Genomic DNA, 22,442 nt, shown 5'->3' on the forward strand with positions numbered 1-22,442 from the left:
CGCTCCCTGTATTTTACCCCTGCCACCTTTAGAATTCGAAAGAGAGTATTCCAGTCAACATTGTCAAAAGCTTTCTCTAAGTCTACAAATGCTAGAAACGTAGGTTTGCCTTTCCTTAATCTTTCTTCTAAGATAAGTCGTAAGGTCAGTATTGCCTCACGTGTTCCAGTATTTCTACGGAATCCAAACTGATCTTCCCCGAGGTCGGCTTCTACTAGTTTTTCCATTCGTCTGTAAAGAATTCGTGTTAGTACTTTGCAGCTGTGGCTTATTAAACTGATTGTTCGGTAATTTTCACATCTGTCAACACCTGCTTTCTTTGGGATTGGAATTATTATATTCTTCTTGAAGTCTGAGGGTATTTCGCCTGTTTCATACATCTTGCTCACCAGATGGTAGAGTTTTGTCAGGACTGGCTCTCCCAAGGCCATCAGTAGTTCCAATGGAATGTTGTCTACTCCGGGGGCCTTGTTTCGACTCAGGTCCTTCAGTGCTCTGTCAAACTCTTCACGCAGTATTGTATCTCCCATTTCATCTTCATCTACATCCTCTTCCATTTTCATAATATTGTCCTCAAGTGCATCGCCCTTGTATAGACCCTCTATATACTCCTTCCACCTTTCTGCTTTCCCTTCTTTGCTTAGAACTGGGTTTCCATCTGAGCTCTTGATGTTCATACATGTGGTTCTCTTATCTCCAAAGGTCTCTTTTTATTTTCCTGTAGGCAGTATCTATCTTACCCCTAGTGAGATAAGCCTCTACATCCTTACATTTGTCCTCTAGCCATCCCTGCTTAGCCATTTTGCACTTCCTGTCGATCTCATTTTTGAGACGTTTGTATTCCTTTTTGCCTGCTTCATTTACTGCATTTTTATATTTTCTCCTTTCATCAATTAAATTCAATATTTCTTCTGTTACCCAAGGATTTCTACTAACCCTCTTCTTTTTACCTACTTGATCGTCTCCTGCCTTCACTACTTCATCCCTCAGAGCTACCCATTCTTCTTCTACTGTATTTCTTTGCCCCATTCCTGTCAATTGTTCCCTTATGCTCTCCCTGAAACTCTGTACAACCTCTGGTTCTTTCAGTTTATCCAGGTCCCATCTCCTTAAATTCCCACCTTTTTGCAGTTTCTTCAGTTTTAATCTACAGGTCATAACCAATAGATTGTGGTCAGAGTCCACATCTGCCCCTGGAAACGTCTTACAATTTAAAACCTGGTTCCTAAATCTCTGTCTTACCATTATATAATCTATCTGATACCTACTAGTATCTCCAGGGTTCTTCCATGTATACAACCTTCTATCATGATTCTTAAACCAAGTGTTAGCTATGATTAAGTTGTGCTCTGTGCAAAATTCTATCAGGCGGCTTCCTCTTTCATTTCTTAGCCCCAATCCATATTCACCTACTACATTTCCTTCTCTCCCTTTTCCTACACTCGAATTCCAGTCACCCATGACTATTAAATTTTCGTCTCCCTTCACTATCTGAATAATTTCTTTTATTTCATCATACATTTCTTCAATTTCTTCGTCATCAGCAGAGCTAGTTGGCATATAAACTTGTACTACTGTAGTAGGTGTTGGCTTCGTATCTATCTTGGCCACAATAATGCGTTCACTATGCTGTTTGTAGTAGCTTACCCGCATTCCTATTTTCCTATTCATTATTAAACCTACTCCTGCATTACCCCTATTGGACTTTGTGCTTATAACCCTGTAGTCACCTGACCAGAAGTCTTGTTCCTCCTGCCACTGAACTTCACTAATTCCCACTATATCTAACTTTAACCTATCCATTTCCCTTTTTAAATTTTCTAACCTACCTGCCCGATTAAGGGATCTGACATTCCACGCTCCGATCCGTAGAACGCCAGTTTTCTTTCTCCTGATAACGACATCCTCTTGAGTAGTCCCCGCCCGGAGATCCGAATGGGGGGACTATTTTACCTCCGGAATATTTTACCCAAGAGGACGCCATCATCATTTAATCATACAGTAAAGCTGCATGCCCTCGGGAAAAATTACGGCCGTAGTTTCCCCTTGCTTTCAGCCGTTCGCAGTACCAGCACAGCAAAGCCGTTTTGGTTATTGTTAGAAGGCCAGATCAGTCAATCATCCAGACTGTTGCCCTTGCAACTACTGAAAAGGCTGCTGCCCCTCTTCAGGAACCACACGTTTGTCTGGCCTCTCAACAGATACCCCTCCGTTGTGGTTGTACCTACGGTGCGGCTATCTGTATCGCTGAGGCACGCAAGCCTCCCCACCAACGGCAAGGTCCATGATTCATGGGGGGGATGTTAAAGATATTGGTTTTTAATTTTGCTGATTTGTCCTTCTACCCTTCTTATATGCAGGCGACACTTGCCCTTCTTCCAGTCGTTTGGGACTTTGTGCTGGACGAAAGATTCACGATAAATGCAGACTAAATATGGGGCCAGTGCTACAAAGTACTCTTTGTAAGACTGAATTGGGATTCCATGCTTTCAATTCTTTCTGTTGCTTTTCCACACCAACAATGCTTATTACTGTGTCCTACATAAAGGAGCCTGTGCAATGGCCAAATGGTAGTATGTTTGTATTATGCTTAAATATGAAATTTAAAACTTCACTTTTGCTATCTTCCACTGCCACACCAGACAGATCATTGAGAGACTGGATAAAAGCCTTAGACCCACTTTGCGGTTTATGTAGGGTTAGAATTTTCTCAGGTTTTTAGCAAGATCTGTTGCTAAGATATAATGGTGGTAGTAGTTGAAGCTTTGTGCATCAATCTTTTTACAGACACACAAATTTCTATTAACTTTTGTCTCTCGTTTGCATGTTCTCTTTTGAACTGAGAGTGTAACAGCCTTTGCTGCCACAGCATTTTTCAAATTTCTTTGTTAAACCATGATGGGTTTTTTCCATCCTTAATCAACTTACTTGGCACATACTACTCCAAGTATGATTTACAGTCTGTTTAATCTCTGCCCACAATTCCTTGTCTGTTGTACTGGAACTAAATAATGTCAATTCCTTTTGGCTGTAATTCTCTCCTATTCTTCTTGATTGATTTATTATATTTAGTAACCAAAGTCGCTGTGATGATATCATAGTCACTAACCGCTATCTCTATACTGATGCCATGGACTAGGTCAGGCCTGTTTGTAGCTACGGGGCCTAAAACATTTCCAGTGTGTGTGGACTTTGAACTAGTTGCAAAAGACACTTTTTAAAAAAGTGTTCAAAAGAACTTAGGAAGACTGTCTGTATCCACTGCAATAAATCCATGTATGCCCCAGTATATACACGATAGGTTGAAGTCATATCCAACAAAAATTGCGTGATATGGGTATTTCCACATTACTGACTGCATTGTGTGGCCAATGGCTAAAACCGGCACAGCAGAATTGGGTGGCTGGTAAAAACGTCCAACAGTTGACATAATTTCACCTGGACCTGTTACACATGACCAGATAACTTCAGTGTCACACTCAAAATCAACCTCAGTAGAGACAATATTTTTGTCATCTACAATGAACACACTCCCTCCTATGGTGTCTAATCTGTCTTTTCGATATATGTTAAATGAATTGCTAAATATATCGGAGGCTCCTATTTTTGGTTTGTCAGCTTTTGGTCACAAGAATAAATTAAACATGAGAAGTATCCTGGAAGGCAGTAAATTCAAGGAGTTTGTTATGAACACCTTGACAATTGACTGATAAAATTTTGTCAGTCAGTGTGTCTTAACTCTGAACGTGGTCTGATTTCACTATCTGTGAGTATCTGGTGAGTGTTCACCAGAGAACCTCAACTTACCACCTAGCCTTCAAAAAATTATAAATAAATAAATAATGGATCTGCTATTAATGCTATTTACATTGCTATTCATCTTGTTGTGCTCCTCTCAATTTTTTCTGTTCTGTCTGTATCTTCTTGTAAGTTTTCCCTCTTTCCCTTTCCACACTGTGTTGAAGCAGTGCTTGAAATTTCCACATGGGGTGGCAAAATCTGTGGAGCAAACCCTGAGTCCAGTTCTATTATTAATATATATCAGTGACTTTCCAGGCTGTATAAGACACAGAGAAAAGGTTTTCTTCACTGATGACAGCAACACTATAGTCACTGATAATACACCAAAGCTCCTACTGTGGTTACTTTCTACACCTGTGTAAACCAATTTCTTACCTGTAGGATTCTCTTTGGATATTTGAAGGCACAAAATGTGGACAGAATTTGTGAATAGTAAATCTATTAAAAAAACCACTTAAACTAGTGTTCATAAGTAATGCATTCTATATATTCTAAGATTAGTATGCCTAGAGGACTCAGGGTAGTGGTTGATGATGAAAGGGTACAACTGCAGTGCCTGTCACATTACAGTACTTCATCTCGATGTAATGCTTTTACTAGAAAATCGTGTGTAAAGATCTAAAGTTCATGATGATAATTTACTGCTGTTCTACTGAGTTCAACATCTCACTTATCTTTTGGGGGGGGGGGGGGGGGGGGGGAAGGGATATGTTGCCTCAGAATTTCAGGTGGATTGAGGGGAAGGCATAAAAATGCAGATTTTGGGGTATAGTTGCAGTTTTCTGGACAGACTGGACTTATTGCAAGGGGCATAGCAGCAAGTTCATGGTCCATTAGTTGCCAACGGGTGTCTGTAGTGTAGGTAGCCATGCTTGCTAAACTGTGTTGTATGTTGTTTGTTTTCTGGGGCAAATTGTCTGTACATGAGAGAACTTTGCATGATAGAGACTAAATGAATAAAGCACTGCAGGCGATAAAACACTGATTGTATATTCGGGTGGATGGAGTTTGCTCTGTCCGGCCACCCTGATTTAGATTTCCTGTGGTTTCCCTAAATCATTTCAAGGGAATGCAGGAATCATTATTAAATCTGTGTGTGTGTGTGTGTGTGTGTGTGTGTGTGTGTGTGTGGAGAGGATTACGGACATTTTTAAAATGTTAACAAAGAACTATTATTTTTTTTAAAAGTTAAATGACTTTACATTTGTTGTTGTTGTCTTCAGTCCAGAGACTGGTTTGATGCAGCTCTCCATTCTGCTCTATCCTGCGCAAGCTTCATCATCTCCCAGTACCTATTGCAATCTACATCCTTCTGAATCTGCTTAGTGTATTCACTTCTTGGTCTCCCTCTACGATTTTTACCCTACGTGCTGCCCTCCAATACTCAATTGGTGATCCCTTGATGCCTCAGAACATATCCTACCAACCGATCCCTTCTTCTAGTCAAGTTGAGCCACAAATTTCTTTTCTCCCCAATTCTATTCAATACCCACCCCCTCATTAGTGATGTGATCTACCCATGTAGTCTTCAGCATTCTTCTGTAGCACCACATTTCACTTCCATCCATGGCTACACTCCATGCAAATACTTTCAGAAACTATTTCCTGACACTGAAATCTATACTCGATGTTAACAAATTTCTCTTCTTCAGAAACACTTTCCTCGCCATTGCCAGTCTACATCTTATATCCTCAGTACTTCGACTATCATCAGTTATTTTGCTCCCCAAATAGCAAAACTCATTTACTACTTTAAGCATCTCATTTCCTAATCTAATTCCCTCAGCATCACACGGTTTAATTCAAATACATTCCATTATCTTCGTTTTGCTTTTGTTGATGTTCATCTTCTAGTTTCCTTTCTAGACTCTGTCCATTCTATTCAGCTGCTCTTCCAGATCCTTTGCTGTCTCTGACAGAATTATGGTGTCGTCGGTGAACCTCAGAGTTTTTATTTCTTCTCCATGGATTTTAATTCCTACTCTGAATTTTTCTTTTGTTTCCTTTACTGCTTGCTCAATATACAGCTTGAATAACATCGAGGATAGACTACAACCCTATGTCACTCCCTTCCTAACCACTGCTTCCCTTTCATGCCCCTCGACTCTTGTAACAACCATCTGGTTTCTGTACAAATTTTAAATAGCCTTTCCCTCCCTGTATTTTACCCCTGCCATCTTCAGAATTTGAAAGAGAATATTCCAGTCAACGTTGTCAAAAGCTTTCTGTAAGTCTACACATGCTAGAAATGTAGGTTTGGCTTTGCTTAATCTATTCTCTAAGATGAGTCGTAGGGTCAGTATTGCCTCTCGTGTTCAGACATTTGTAAGGAATCCGAACTGATCTTCCCCAGGGTCGGCTTCTACCAGTTTTTCCATTCATCTGTAAAGAATTCGTTTCAGTATTTTGCAGCCGTGACTTATTAAACTGATAGTTCGGTAATTTTCACACCTGCCAACACCAGCTTGTTTTGGGATTGGAATTATTATATTCTTCTTGAAATCTGAGGGTATTTCGCCTGTCTCATACATCTTGCTCACCAGGTGGTAGAGTTTTGTCAGGGCTGGCTCTCCCAAGGTTTTCAGTAGTTCTAATGGAATGTTGTCTACTCCCAGGCCATTGTTTCGGCTTAGGTCTTTCAGTGCTCTGTCAAACTCTTCACACAGTGTTGTATCTCCCATTTCATCTTCATCTACATCCTCTTCCATTTCCATAATTTTGTCCTCAAGTACATCGCCCTTGTATAGATCCTCCATATACTCCTTCCACCTTTCTGCTTTCCCTTCTTTGCATAGAACTGGGATTCCATCTGAGCTCTTGATATTCAGAGGTGATTCTCTTTTCTCCAAAGGTCTCTTCAATTTTCCTGAAGGCAGTATCTATCTTAGTGATGTATGCCTCTACATCTTCACATTTGTCCCTGCTTAGCCATTTTGCACTTCCTGTCAATCTCATTTTTGAGATGTTTGTATTCCATTTTGCCTGCTTCATTTACTGCATTTTTATATTTTGTCCTTTCATCAATTAAATTCAATATATCTTTTGTTCATTCCCTCCCCTCATTCCAGATTCACCTACTACATTTCCTTCTCTTTGTTTTTCTACTATCGAATTCCATGACTAATAAATTTTTTTCTCCCTTCACTATCTGAATAAAATTTTCGTTTGTCTTATCATACATTTCATCAATCTCTGAGTCATCTGCGGAGCTAGTTGGCATATAAACTTGTACCAATGTGGTAGGCATGGGTTTCATATATATTTTGGCCACAATAATGCGTTCACTATGCTGTTTGTAGTAACTTACCCGTATTCCTATTTTTTTTATTCATTATTAAACCTACGCTGTCCGGCCATCCTGATTTAGGCTTTTCGTGATTTCCCTAAATCGCCGCAGTCAAATGCTGGGATGGCTCCTTTCGAAGGGCACGGCCGACTTCCTTCCCCATCCTTCCCTAATCCGATGAGACCGACGACCTTGCTGTCTGATCTCCTTCGGCTCCCCCTGCCCCCCCCCCCCCCCCCCCCCAAAAAAAACCAACCAAATCTACTCCTGCATTACCCCTATTCGATTTTCTATTTATAACCCTGTATTCATCTGCCCAGAAGTCTTGTTCATGCTGCCACTAAACTTCACTAATTCCCACTATATGTAACTTTAACCTATCCATTTCCCTTTTTAAGTTTTCTAACCTACCTGCCCAATTAAGGGATCTGACATTCCACGCTCCGATCCGCAGAACACCAGTTTCTCCTGATAACAACGTCCTCCTAAGTAGTCCCCACCCGGAGATCTGAATGGGTGACTATTTTACCTATGGAATATTTTACACAAGAGGACACCATCATCATTTAACCATACAGTAAAGCTGCTTGCTCTCAGGAAAAATTACAGCTGTAGTTTCCCCTCGCTTTCAGCCATTCTCAGTACCAGCACAGCAAGGCTGTTTTGGTTAGTGTTAAGAGGCCAGATCAGTCAGTTGTCCAGACTGTTGCCCCTGCAACTACTGAAAAGGCTGCTGCCCCTCTTCAGGAACCACATGTTTGTCTGGCCTCTCAACAGATACCCCATCGTTGTGGTTGCACCTACAGTACAGCTATCTGTATCGCTGAGGCATGCAAGCCGCCCCACCAACGGCAAGGTCCATGGTTCATGGGGGGAGGGATTTTACATTTATGAATGTATAATGAATGTCAGCATCTTCCGTGGCACAATAGCTGAATAAAAGACTCATACTCATGCATGATAAAATCAGTTTAATTGTTTTGCAAGTTTTTGTACCAGTACAACATGGAAAGAACAACTGGTGTGACTGACTAGTGAACTGTACATATTAGTTTAGTTTCCTCACTGTGTAAGAAAAAAAGGCGATCAAAATTTAAGCTCAGTTGGGTCATTAATGTGTTGACATGGAAGTTTTTATTCAGTACACTGAAGACCTATTGTTAAATTATTTCGTTCTACACAAATCTTTCATTTTCTCCTTTCATATGACCTGAATTGTGTCAGTGAGCTTAAAAACTGCTTATTTTACAGGGTCACAACTTAAGACAGAAAACAGAATTTAAAGAGGTTTCTTTACATACTACAAAACATGAATGAGCTCTGTTGTCTCTGAACTTCATTGACATGGTCATCATTTAGTGTGTCATAAATGTGCTACAGTGGAACTGACCATGAGGATTGAAATCACTGTTCCTGTGACAACAACTCATTATTAAAGCTTCTTGATCTTTTTGAATAAACTGAGAGGACTTAAATTTTCAGTACACTACTCTCTGGGTTGAAAGACTACATCTGGAGTGTGTTTGTCTTGCAACAATTTTTATTACTCCTGCAGTAGTCTCCTTTGTACCCCTTCTGTAAAATTTGAACTGGATTTGAAATAGCTTCTGAAAGATCTATATAAATTCATTTACTAAATGATATCTAACTTTACAGGCCAATGGATCAAGTTGCTTTGAAGAATTCAAATGTTCTAATATTGACAGGGCTAACACAGACACCAACTGCCAATCCAGATTCAATGCTAGGAGAACTCTGCATGACAGTTGGTAAGTGTTTCATATGCTTTTGTATATGGAAATACTATGTACAGCACTATTATTTTTCATTTCAACTTTCACAGCAAATACATTACGATGTGGTGGCAATGTTCTGATACCGTGCTATCCTTCTGGTGTTGTATACGATCTTTTTGAGTGCCTGTCAAGTCATCTGGATAATTCTGGGATGTCAACAGTACCCTTATATTTCATATCACCTGTTGCAGATACATCATTGGCATATTCTAACATTCTTGCTGAATGGTAAGTATAAATTGGTAATAATTAGCACTATTACATTGTGAACAACATAGTTGTTGAAAAATTTAATGAATTTCAGGTTATCAACCACCAAGCAGAATAAAGTCTACTTGCCCGAAGAGCCATTTCCACATGCATTTCTTGTTCGAAATGGGCGCTTGAAACATTTCAAACACATTTTTACAGAAGGTTTCAGCACAGACTATCGTCAGGTTTGTTCGTAACCCTTTCCAATAAATCAGCTAAAAGGGGTGTTGAGTTGCAGACAGGCATGATGAAAAAGAGTGCTAGAGATCTTTAAGATTTTGGACAAAGTCCTTCTACAGAAGTAGAAAATTCACACATGTCCACACTCACATACTCATGGTCCCTGTCTCCGGGCACTAATGTAGTACATGTATTACTTTTCTACTTCTGGAAAATGGCTTAGTCTGAAAGCTGATATATTTCCAGTGTTCTTTTTTGGTGTGCCCGTCTGCAACCCAACATCTCATCTGTGTGGCGAGTAGCGACCTATCCTTTATGTAATGTTGTTATACCATCCTGGACTTTACATTGTTTGATATCAAGCCTAGATCACATGAAATTAAAATGTCTGTTATTAGCAAATAAAAACTTAAAAAGTAATTGTTTATAATAATAACTACTCAATTAAATATTTAAAATTTTAGAATTCAAGGTGTACAAGCTAATTTCCCCTCCTTTTACTGCAGCCCTGTGTTGTATTTTGTGGACATCCCAGCTTGAGGTTTGGAGATGCAGTACACTTCGTGGAGTTGTGGGGCTCCAATTCGCTCAACACTGTAATTTTTACTGGTGAGAAAAAAATTATGTACAGTATCTGTTTCATAATTACCCCAGTTTTTGATCTTTTTGTAATTTAATATGTAAGCTGTCAGTTGCTGTTGATGTTTGCAAATCTGCAAATTGTATTGAAACATTAGTGGTATTAATTTATCATATTTTAAAATTTTAGTTGCTTGCTTTCCTGAAGTTAATAGTGCATTCCACCTAACTGACAGATATCACATCAGCTTTGGTATTAAGAGCTTCAGTTGTTCTCAGTTTAGGCATTATAGTTAAAAATTGGCACAAATAATCTTGAAATAATTGGCAGTTCATGTATTTGTAGCATCTTGGTGGCAATACTGAGCAATATTGTACAGTGTGAAGGTGGTATTCGTATTCAGGAGGACATTGCTCCAAATTCCCTCTGGGCCATTACGATTTAGGTGTCTTCCTTAAATCTCTTACAGCCAATGTCGGGATGGTGTCTTTGAAAAGCACATTGTCCATCTACATCTACACCCACAACTAAATGACTACTCTGAATTCACACTTAAGTGTCTGGCAGAGGGTTCATTGGACCACCTTCAGATTACTTATCTACTGTTCCACGTTTCAAGAGCGTGTGGGAAAAACAAACACTTAAATCTTTCCCAATGAGATTTGATTTTTACTCTTTTATTTGATGATAATTTCTCTCAATCTAGATGGGTTCAACAAAATATTTTCGCATTCGGAGGAGACAGTTGGTGCCCAAAATTTTGGGAAAAGATTGCGTCACAATGAAAAACCCCTTTGTTTTAGCAACTACAACTTGTGTACCGTGAGACACTCTCCCCTGTTTCGCAGTAATACAAAATGAGTGACCCATCTTTGGAATTTGTTTTTGGAATTTGTGATGTCGTCCATCAATATCATCTGGTAACTATCCCACACCGCACAGCAATACCGTCGCAGAGGCCAGACAAGTATAATGTAGGCAGTCTCTTTAATAGACCTGTTCCATTTTCTCTATTTTTTTGCCAATAAAATTCAGTCTTTGGCTCGTCTTCCCACAACATTATCTATGTGATCATTCCAGTTTAAGTTGTTCATTGTGATCTATGTGTATGTAGCTGAATTTGTGTGATTTATCGGGATTTAACAGATCAGTATTACCATAAATGACCCCACACTTCGTTATTCAATCAGTTGCCACTTTTCGCATCATCTTGTCTAAATAATTTTGCAGCTGGTTTTGATCCTCTAATGCAGGCCGGACATGGGATGCCAAGCTTCACTTGTGCAGTGTGTGTGGGCCGTGAGCGGGCCAAGACCTGGCCTGTCACGTGGTTTTGCTTGGTCCTTCTCAGAAATATATGGGACGGCATGACATTTCATTCTGTATTCCAGTGCGACATTTTTCAGTTGTCACAAGTCTCAGAGTTTGTCAGAATCATTCTGTCAGTGCTGTTTCACCTTCGCTATTTGTTTGTTGTATAAAGTATGTTTACAGGTCATGTGGCTGTTTGCACAAAAAGAGGCAGTCTAGCAATCTATCATGAGTGCTTTAAAATGAATGGGAATGATAGAAAAGAACCTAATGAGAGGCACTGCATATTTGCTCTGAAACGACATTGCAATACCATGCAGAAAGAATTTAAAGATTTACTTTACAATAAAAGAGCAAAAAATTACAGTGACAGATGAGATTCATTGTTCTGTGCATAAAAAAGCACTTTGTGCTAAATTTGCAGGCCTGGAACACGTGAAGAAATCAGTGGTATGAGTAGTAAAATTTATGAATGTGCACACATTATTCCGCTGTCAGTTGCATACAGTTTTCAGTGGAACTGAACAGTGTGCATGGAGACTTCATATATTGCCACAAAGGACATTGTTTAAGTCAAGGGGCATGACCAGAATGATATATCGATTTAAAATTTGCTATTGCTTAATTTGTGACAGAAGAAGGTGTGCAGGAATGAAAATTAGAACACCCGGAATGGACTGCAGACTTAGTGTTTCAAGTGGACTGCACACTGCTCACAGTAAAATGTTGTATGGGGTGGCAGGTTAAGTTTAATAAGAAATATTGTATTTATTCATTTGACGCCGTCTCTTACAAGAGCCTGAAAACTTTTTTTGTAGTCAGCTAGAAAGTGATGGAGAACATCCCGACTATAGTATCCAGTCTGGAAGTCCACATTATCCATGTGCTCAATGAAAGATATGTTTCTACACTCTATTTACTCAGAGGGAATACTCACTATGATTATAAATAAGAGTTTTGAGTGGTTTGATGCAGCTCTCCATGCCGCACTATGCTGTGCAAGCTTCTTCATCTCCCAGTACTTAGTGCAACCTACATCCTTCTGAATCTGCTTAGTGTATTCATCTCTTGGTCTCCCTCTACGATTTTTACCGTCCACGCTGCCCTCCAATGCTAAATTTGTGATCCCTTGATGCCTCAGAACATGTCCTACTAACCGGTCCCTTCTTTTTGTCAAGTTGTGCCACATACTCCTCTTCTCCCCAGTTCTATTCAATACTTCATCATTAGTTAATATATTCAGTAAACATTCACATTCGCAGACATAGTAATACTTGTGATGATGATGATGATGATGATGATGATGTGTCTATTATAAACGGCTCTATGAGCAGTTCGGAGGCAATCTCTATGGTAAGTTCCAGTTAAACAGTCTTTCGCCCTGACTGCCAATCATCACAGATTATTGCATGCCACGAAAGTGGAAAATAATATCGCTACTTGCCATGTGATCTTGTTAACATTACAGGTGACACACAAACAGTTACTTCCATGAAATCTAAGTGATCCAGGGTGATGAACAGTCCTTGCCAGCTCACTTCCTGTTTGTGCTGAAAACATGCGTTTAGCTGCATACTGGCTGTGACATCGTCTGAGGCAGCATGTAAGCTGGCATTTGACTGATGTGGATTGATTGGATAGCAAGGTGCGAAGTGAAGTGTGTCACTGCCTCTCTGGCTGTATTTGTATATGGGTGCAGCTGACGACCAAACAGAACATCTGCCATCATCTGCTCTAAGCCCAGGTAGCAGCAACGAAGTCTCTTTCTGGGACACATATTACTGTGCAACACTGTTGTGTACCAATTTACAATCTTCATAATTTTACATGAATGTAGTTAGGATGGCTTTAAACAGAGAAGATTTTAACTCGACTGCATTTAAACTTTGCCGGCTAGAATTTTTAGAACGAAACCGACAGTAGAACATGAGCTCTGAACTACATCTTTAAGAGGCCTTGTATTGGTTGTTACCTACACTAAGGTCCTGAAACTTGCTACAGCTTTACTGCTTAATGGATGTAATCAAGTGCTGTAATCAGAACTTTCTACCATTAGTATAAATGATACTTAATCTATTACAAATAATGACATTTTTGTTCGAAATTTAGTTTTTGGTAAATTACTGGAAAACTATTAGAGGTAGCTTAATGGGGTCATATAGGTAATGTTTTTATATCAGACTGAAGCTTCAAATATCGTTTTTGACTAAAATATTGCTCCAATAAATTTGAGACTCATAACTGTTGCTTGTGACATAAATAAGCACAATATGAAGAATTTTTGGCTTTCTGTCTTCATTATTTAGTGCCACTTGGTTTTTACCTAAAACAATGTATTTAGTGAAACCTATTCATCTGATAACTGTGTGATTTAACAATTTTAAGATTAATATACTGAAGCATATGTTGACAAAGTGTGAAAAAGCTACTTTAATTTTTAATTTCATTCTTAGATCATGCCGCAATGCTTTGTATGCTATGCACAGGCACATTATGATGTGGCATTCGTGGCAGTGAACTGGAGTAAGTCCCAGCACACTTGCTCACCTCTGTGTTTCTCAAATGATACAGGGCATGTTTCACCACAGTTGCAAGGTAACATCTTTCTGATTTGCTGGGGATGCTTTTAAAAATAAAATTACATTGTAGAAGGGACACATTCTAACAAAGACAATCCAGTTCCGTAAGCTCACTGGTATTAAAGAAAACACAAGGTTTGGAAGACTTCATTGTGACCTTGAAAGAATTACAGTGGTAATTCTATAAAGATTTTGAGGACACAGTGTTACATTTGTTTCTGTTCTGTTTGCAAGACCATTTGCCATTTCAGTTTAAAGTGCTCCTGTGTTTGTGCCGATGTAACTGAGTGACCTGCAAGGTAATGCCAGTTTGAATGACAAACCTTTTTAAGTTAAAATTGTCCAGCATGTCTACATTACTTAACTCAAGTAGTGTTTTCAAGTCTCCATAATGAGATTGCATAAGTGCTACAATCGTCTCATCGACATATTTGTGTGAAAGGGTTTTTGTTTTGTTTCAGCAATGAAACTAAATAAGTTGTGAGTATGTGGCATCTTGAGTGTGAAATAATCTGTATGTATCCACATGCAGACAGTTTGTACCAGAAAAAAATTATGTCTCCAGTGTGCCAAAAATAATTAAATAAAACTGAAAATTAGTTTTGTTTGTGACCTATGTTGTTGAGAAATGTGAAAAATAAAAGCAAGCAGTATGCAGTGTGGCTGTACTGCCATTTAAACGTGGTGCGCTCAAAGTTTTCCCCTCTTGCCCTCCTCACACTCTGACAGGATGATGTGGCAATGGGGCAAATGTGAAGTTAGGCTGAGCACTTTGGCACATGTGCACAGGCATGGCCTGTGAGCCAAGATCTTGGCTGCTCCTGCCCTGATTTGAATAGATGGTAAATGACAGCATGAGCTCCAAACAATCAAAGAGGGCAGCCCAGATTGTCTCCTAAATTTTTACATAGATCAGGAACAGCAGAAGGCCTATAAAACTTCCCTGAGGAATAATCTGTTTTTCAGATAATATGAACTATGACCTTTCTGACAGGAAATCACAAACCCACTCTCACAACTGAGATGATGATCCATGGGCACGTACCATGATTGGACGTTGCTGGTGAGGAATGATGTCAAAACTCTTCTGGATATCTAGAAGTATGGAATAAACTTGAGACTATTGACAATAGCTCTCATTACATTGTGTAAATAAGGAGCTAGTTGAATTTCACATAAATGGTATTTTCTGTGTCTGTGCAGACTATGTCAATAGGTAATTTTCTTTGATTTAATTCATAATATTTGAAAACAGTAGATGTTCCAGAAGCCCACTGCAAATTGACTTGAGTGCTTTGTGTGTTTAATTCAGTGGATTTCCCATATTTACTTTCTGGAATATTGGTGTGACCTCTGCAACTTTCCAGTCTTTAAGTATGGATCTTTCGTTGAGTGAATGGTCGTATATGATTGCTAAGTATGGAACTGTTGTATCAGTGTACTCTGGAATGAACCTAATCGGTGCACAACCTGGACTGGAAGACTTGCCTTTATTAAATGATTTAAGCTGCTTCATTAGCTGAGGATATGTATTTCTAAGTTACTAGTGTTGGTAGCGACTCTCGATTCAAATTTGAGAACATTTACTTAGTCTGCTTTGGTGAAGGAGTTTTGGAGAATGGTGTTTACAGGGTGCATGCACTCCAGGACAACTCGGAAATCCGGAAAAACCAGGAATTTTCTCATCTGGGAGAAAATCGGGAAAAACATGGGAATTTTTCGTTGTTTCAATATTCAGTTAAATTTTTGTAATTTTCGCTGGTAAGAACTTATACTCTAACAAGGAATAGTACTGTATCACATTGCTGCAGAATAATACTGCAGCAATAAACATAAATGAGAGAAAAAACCAAAATAAAATTTTAGTTGCAAAGGAAATGTGCCATTTACAACAACCAACACTGTGCACACACAAGTGTCTTACAGCAGCAAAAAATGTCAATGGCATTAGAACGAAGACTGTGCAGTTGTAACAACAAACCTCTTCCGATGAACGTGACGTCATAACTGTTTACTTTAGGTTCATTTGACCAGCGGACTCACTTGCTTTAGCAGCTGAGTGGCGTATGAACAGTATCTCCCATGTCTGGCTACTTGAAGTGTGGCTGTTTGCTGAATCAACAGTAGCAGCAAGCAGCCAGATGCTAACTGGGAAAATTTCCTGCCACACCGAGACTGCCAGATTGTGCTTGCACAGAGCAGTCTGAGTAGTTTGTGTGTGTGTGTGTGTGTGTGTGTGTGTGTGTGTGTGTGTGTGTGTGGTTTTTTTTGGGGGGGGGGGGGGGGGGCAGGGGTGGAGGTAGTTTCCATGTGACCAGTGTTTACATTTAGTGATTTTTCTGTTTCCTCTTCGTTTACAGCTCCCATGTCAGATGAAAACAAAACAGATTTCTGCGGCCAGGAGCTATCAAGTGAATTAAAATACATTCACATAATTTCGGAAAGCTAAAATATATTATTAGTTTGTTTGCTGATTTTATTTTATTTCCATGTTTTTGGCAGTCAAGCATTAATTGCCTTCAACAATGAAGTTATTTTTTCCATTTTGCTAAAGAAATTTGGCTTTTATTAATTTTCTCCATAAAGGCAGTCAATTTATTTCAAATGACATGTTTCATTCCACAGTATTGGCTAGTTCCAGCTGTTCGCCGAATTTCAAGTGCATGTTTTCATCGTCTGGCATGTGTGGTATTATGACATAATAAAGAACCACATTTGAGATAATACAGTACTGGTACGAAAACCACACTGAAAAGCATAATATTAGCTTGGGGGCTTCTTCATTGTAAATCTGGACTTACGAAAGTGCGCTTCAAGCCGAATTGTGCATTTTTTACGGTTTACGAAATTTCGATGCTCTCAAAGTATCATTTTATGTCCTGTTTCTCTTAGGACATAATGTGAGACCTCTTAATGCTTTATACATATGTAAGTAATAGCTGCACGCACACAGTAACGCCTGTTTTCTGTTGCTCTCGCACGACTGCTGAAATGAATGTATTTCTGATAGGTCTTGGGAAAATTTTGTGTGTGTTGGTTTGAAAAGCATTACTTTCAAAGTAAATTTCCTTTTATGCAAGATGAATTATGTTGTGCATGAGAATGTGTGATGAATTTCTTAAATCACATTCCATTTGGATCTCGTTTCAATATTGGTGATCTGAGGCCCAGCCACTTAGAAGAATTTCGAGCCCAAAAGACCAGATATTTGTGTCATTATTTTAAATAATGACATAAATGTGAGGTATTTAACATGCTGTGTTTGTTGGAATTTGAATTTATACTTTCAAGAAAAAGACTCTCACAATTAAAGCTTTTGGCCGTTAAAGTCTTCATCGATTGTTGACGAAGGCCTTAATGTCTGAAAGCTTTAATTGTGAGAGTCTTTTTGTTGTGCCTGTCTGCGACTCAGCATCTCCATTATATGGTGAGTAGCAACTTTTCTTTTCGTAATATTGTTATATTCCATCCTGGATTCTGTTTAATTTATAGTTTCACAATATGAAAATACACAGTGTACATTTTGTTGCACATCAAAGGTCTTTCCAAAACTTATTTTTAACTGGTTTTCGTTTTCTAAAGTGCCTGGAAGTTCTACACCGGTATATAAAACATTAACCATTCAAAGGGTTGATAAGTTTTGTAGTCAAGAGGGAATCTATACCATCACTTAACACGGAAAAAGCGTATTTTTTAACCGGGAAATCTGGTAATTTTTTTTCCTTGCCCCACATATACACCCTGGTTTAGTAACTGTGCTTTAGTGGCACTGTCTTCTGTAGCTTTACCATTTCCATAGTGCAGCGAAGATGTTGATTGTGTTTTACTACTATTGCACTTTACATACAACCAGAATTACTGGATTTTCTGCAGGATTATGAGACAGAGTTTCACTATGAAACTAGTAAAAGCACTCCCATTGAAGTGTGCACAAAATTTCAAGCCTCTGTAAAATGTTACCAATCTTGGAGATTTTGTGTTCTTTTAAATTTGACATGCTTTTTATGTTACTTCTGCAACACTGTTTTGATCTGTTTTGCATACCATAGGGGATCAGATCCATCACTTTTTGGTTTATTTGTCTTCCATCACTTTATGGTTTATTTCTTACAAGATTTCATTCCATTCTTCCTCCATATAAGCTTGTGCTCCATTTCTCGTGACATTTCTATGCTGAACATTTAATTCATAGACTGTATGAAGGCTTTGGATACACACTAATCTTCTACAAGACATTGCTGTTCCATCCATGAAAAGTTCAGGCTGTGAACAAATTGATGAGAAGACAGTACTTACTGAACAAAAAAATATAATCATGGTAGACATCAGCATACAAACTTTAAATAAATTTCAAGTTTTTAAAATTCACGTCCATTAAATGGAGATGAAATCGGGGAGAAGGAAGAGCAGGAGGTTGACTGGTAAAACAGAAAAGAAATGGGGTAGTTTGTTTAGAACTGAGGATTAAGAGGTGTTCACAGGAGTAATTAGGACTGTAAAGTGAACAGTGAACATAAGGGATATGAATTCTTGTGAAGTTAACAAAACACTGCTGCATACAGTCAGGGAGTCATTACAGCTGAAACTTGCTTTGCAGTATGTGACCCTCTTATGGCAATATTCATGTCATATATCAACTATCACGCTAATAACAATCAACTTCATGTATTATTATAATAATTATGAAGCTTACTGATTATCATTTACAAATGGCACCCTGTTATATAGTAGTGAAATGCAACTTTTGCTACCCATCTGCTTGCTCATATTGTCATTTTGGAGATTGAATAATCTTTTATCGACTTGAACCAACCCTTCATGGCTGCTTATTTATAGCTGAGGCCAGTTTCCCCCCCCCCTCTGGCTTTGTAGTAAATCTATAGGTCATTCTTCTTCTTCTTCTTCTTCTGTTTTTGATTGGACCATGGATGGCTTACAACCTTTGTTCGGCTTCATCTGGTGGTGTGGAAAAACCTGCTTCAGTGGTGCACTTGGTGCCAAAGGGGTGTCAACATGGCCAGGCACAGAATAGTAATAAATCAGCCTGGTAGTTATGGCATGGACTGCACTTCACTGCACTATATGCATTACACTGTGAGCAGTATTCCAATTGCTGATACTGGAATGATGAACCAGCCATCTGGCATCAGGCTTTGTACTCGTGTAATCAGTAGAATTGCTTCATGAAGATGCAGCTCAGGAAGGCAGCATGGAAAAAAACATGGTAGCACTCTTATTAAATGGACGGTGACAGGATGACAATAATGAGCACAGGATAAGAATTCTGCGGCTTGCGTACACGTCAGCAAAATATGTCGCACAACAATGTGGGCCACATGGCATGGCATGGGCGAGCTGCTGAGAGCATGGCCAGGGATGTTGCCTTTTTGGAGCAGAACAAGAGACTGGTAGAGCGATGGTTTGGCATGCCTAGCTTCTGGAAAGCATGGCTATCTAAGTTCTCCCTCTGGCAGAAGTGACCAGCAAGGGTATTGTAGGGCTGGTTGACGGTCTAAGCAGCCAGTCATCTGCTGCTACAGATGGAGGTGAGGAAAGGAGTCACCACACAGTTCCCCCCCCCTCCCCCCCCTTCAAGAGAAAAACAGTGGCATCAGCTGCACAGAGGGGTGTTTGAAGCTGACTGATGATGCTTGCTGAGGGGCTGCAAGGGTCGTTGCTGCTGTGCCTGTGCTGTGGTTTCAGATGAAAGGAGGGTCATGGACAGCCCTTGCATGCAGCATTAGGAGCATGTGAAGTAGCGTCGCTGCTTCAGTGGTGCAGGTGCTAGCAGCGGTGGTGACGACACTATTGAGCTTGGTGGGAGCCTGTGGCGATGGGGCACTGTCTGTCGACTGGAGGCTGTGAGAAGGGTAGTGCAGTGGTGACATCAGAGTCCTAGGCACTGGGAGGAGTGTGACTCATGTAGTAGACTGGAAGTGGACCAGAGTCAGCATTGGCTGGTAGTGTGTCTGACACACTGTCATGGTGGCGACAGCTGATGGCACGTCAGGGACACCAGAGGGGACGGTGTAGGCCTATGTCGTATCTGGTGCATTGTTGATGGTGCTGTGGCTGCATTCGGAGGTACATTGGTGCAACTCTACCTTGATGGTGCTGTGGTCATTGGCTGGAGGGGGCTTTAGGACATAGATTGGCTTGAGCCTGACCATGGAGACAGTTGTCGCAACTCCATTCAGATGAATGGAGAATGTCTTTCTTGTCCCTGCGTGGCTGGAGGGGGCTTTAGGACATAGATTGGCTTGAGCCTGACTATGGAGACAGTTGTCGCAACTCCATTCAGATGAATGGAGAATGTCTTTCTTGTCCCTGCGTCGCAACACCAGGTGCATGCCTGAATACTGAGGGCCAAGTGGAGGCTGGTGTGCATCCATCTGAAGCATGATGTGTGCGCATGCTGAGAGATCACAATGGATGAAGGTATGGTGCACACCGGCAGAGGTGTTGGTCGTAGTTGGGCCATATAGCCCTGGAGCTGCATCATGAATCCTGCGATGGTGCTGTCAGGAAGGGAGCATGGTCACTTCCAAAAAAAAATCACCGGGAATGACGAATGGCTGTCCATGTACCAGCTCAGCAGCTGAAGTTCCCAGATCAGTTTTGTCTGATCTGCAGGCCTAGAAGTATCAGGGGTAGGGCAACAGACCATTCAGAAGAATAACATGTGAGGGGCTCTAAATGTGCAGTGGAACCACTCCATCATGCCATTAGCTGCAGCATGGTAGCTGGCAGTATGGTAGAAATTGGAGCCACAGTTGGCTGCCAGAGATCAGAAGAGGGGCATGGTGAACTGGTGCCCATGATCCGTAGTGATGTTGCATGGACAACCAAAGCATGATGCCCAGGTCCGAAACAAAGGCTGGTGCCACAGTTGCGGCTGAAATGTTTGGGATAGTTGCGGCCTCCGGCCAGCGAGTAAGTCTGTCAATAATTGTCAGCAGATATCACACCTGTTGGAGGAGGGTAGTGGGCTGCTAATGTTGAGGTGAACGTGCGTGAACCAGTGTTGTGTGGGGATAAAGGTGCCCACAAGGGAGTGAAGGTGCCAACCGACCTCAGCGCGCTGACACGGAACACGGGACCGTGCCCAGTTGGATGCCTAGCCAGATGAAACATTGTTTCGTGAGGGTGGCGGAAGTGTGGATGCCTAGATGTGCGAGGCCATGGACTTGGTCAAATGCCAGTTTTCAGAAGGCAGAAGGGAGGAAGGGGTGTGGGCCACCATTGAAGCTGTCAGGTTTTGAAGGATCCAGAAGACGTTGAACCAGATCTTACAGTTAGAACTGCATATGGATCTTAACTGGTGGTTGAGGCCAGAGTCCACATTACAAAGTGTGTGGTCAAGGTCTGGGTTGCTCTCTTGAGCAGCGGCCAGGGCATTGTAGGGTTGGGTGATGGCCCAGGAGCGGCTAAGACAATCCGCCACAATGTTGTTGATGCTGGCAACATGCTGGATCTGTGGTTCTGTGAAAATCGTAAAGACCCGTCCCTTGACTGAAGGTCGGAAATAGTGGACAGCTTCATGGACTGCAAGCAGCTATGGTCAATATGCACGCTAGCGGCATTGTGTATCATCGAGCTTGGACGAAAGAAGGCCAGATGTTGTCTGTGTATTGTTATAGGACAGCTCCGATAGCCATCTGGCTCGCGTCCGCCACTATTGTGAGTGGAGCATCGGATGGGGATGGGCTAGAAGGGCCGCATTGCTATGTCCCATTTTCTTTTTTCGAAGCCCCCAATCATGGCCAGGGGCCAAGGGACCAGCGTGGTCCCAATATTTTTATCCCCACGAAGTGCTGTTGTGAGGAACTCTTAGGTTGCAGCAGCATTGTTAAGATGATGATGCAAGAAGTTGACTGTGCCAATGAAATGCCCAAGGCCTTTGAAAGTGGTAGGGCATGGAAAGTCTGTCTTGGGAAGGGGGCGGGAGCCTGTGGCAAAGACTAAGTGTCAGAGGAATTTGACCTTACTCACCCCAAAAATGCATTTTGCCAAGTTGAGGATCATTCCACCTTTCTGTAGGTGGGGAAAGATTTTACGTAGCTGTTGACGCTCAGTAGGGGCTCTGGAGTAGATGAGTAATTCATCTAGGTAGACGAAACACTCTGTTTTGCAAAAATCACTGCCTTGTTTATTTGACATTGCTGAGGCCAAATGTCATGAACGCACTCTCGAACAGGCCAAAAGATGTGATTGTGGCTGTTTTCTCAATGTCCTCTGGGTTGACTGGAATTTGTGTGCAATCTTTAGTGCAATCTGCCTTAATGGAGATAGTAGCTCCTGAGATGGCATCATTGTAGGTGCGGAGGAGCAGGTCCGGATAGTGGTCAGGGATGTTGTTGTTGTTGTTTTCAGTCCTGAGATTGGTTTGATGCAGCTCTCCATGCTACTCTATCCTGTGCAAGCTTCATCATCTCCCAGTACCTGGGCGTTGAGTTTATGGTAATTGCTGCAAGGGCACTTGGAACCATTCTCCTTGAGGGCAAGATGAAGAGCTGAAGCCCAGTGGCTTTTAGAAGGGTGAAGTATGCCGGAGATGAGGAGCTCTTTGAACTCCTTTTGTGCGATTTTGCACTTGTGAGTGGGGTAGGGGACAGGCACTGTAGAAAAATGGGGGACCAGGGGTTGTGGCAGTGTAA

At 40.8% G+C, this 22,442-nt stretch overlaps 1 protein-coding gene across 1 annotated transcript in view; it reads left to right on the top strand.

The window, feature by feature from the left end:
• LOC124800886 (integrator complex subunit 9) overlaps nt 1–22,442 on the top strand; it is a 110,085-nt gene that overhangs the window by 42,202 nt on the left and 45,441 nt on the right. The window contains exons 6-9 of the mRNA XM_047263031.1: nt 8,744–8,856; nt 8,931–9,111; nt 9,188–9,320; nt 9,822–9,924. Coding sequence (XP_047118987.1) covers nt 8,744–8,856; nt 8,931–9,111; nt 9,188–9,320; nt 9,822–9,924 — 530 coding nt within the window. The remainder of the gene's footprint in view (nt 1–8,743; nt 8,857–8,930; nt 9,112–9,187; nt 9,321–9,821; nt 9,925–22,442) is intronic.

This window comes from Schistocerca piceifrons, chromosome 1 (genome assembly GCF_021461385.2).
Source record: "Schistocerca piceifrons isolate TAMUIC-IGC-003096 chromosome 1, iqSchPice1.1, whole genome shotgun sequence".
NCBI classification, from domain to species: Eukaryota; Metazoa; Arthropoda; class Insecta; order Orthoptera; family Acrididae; genus Schistocerca; species Schistocerca piceifrons.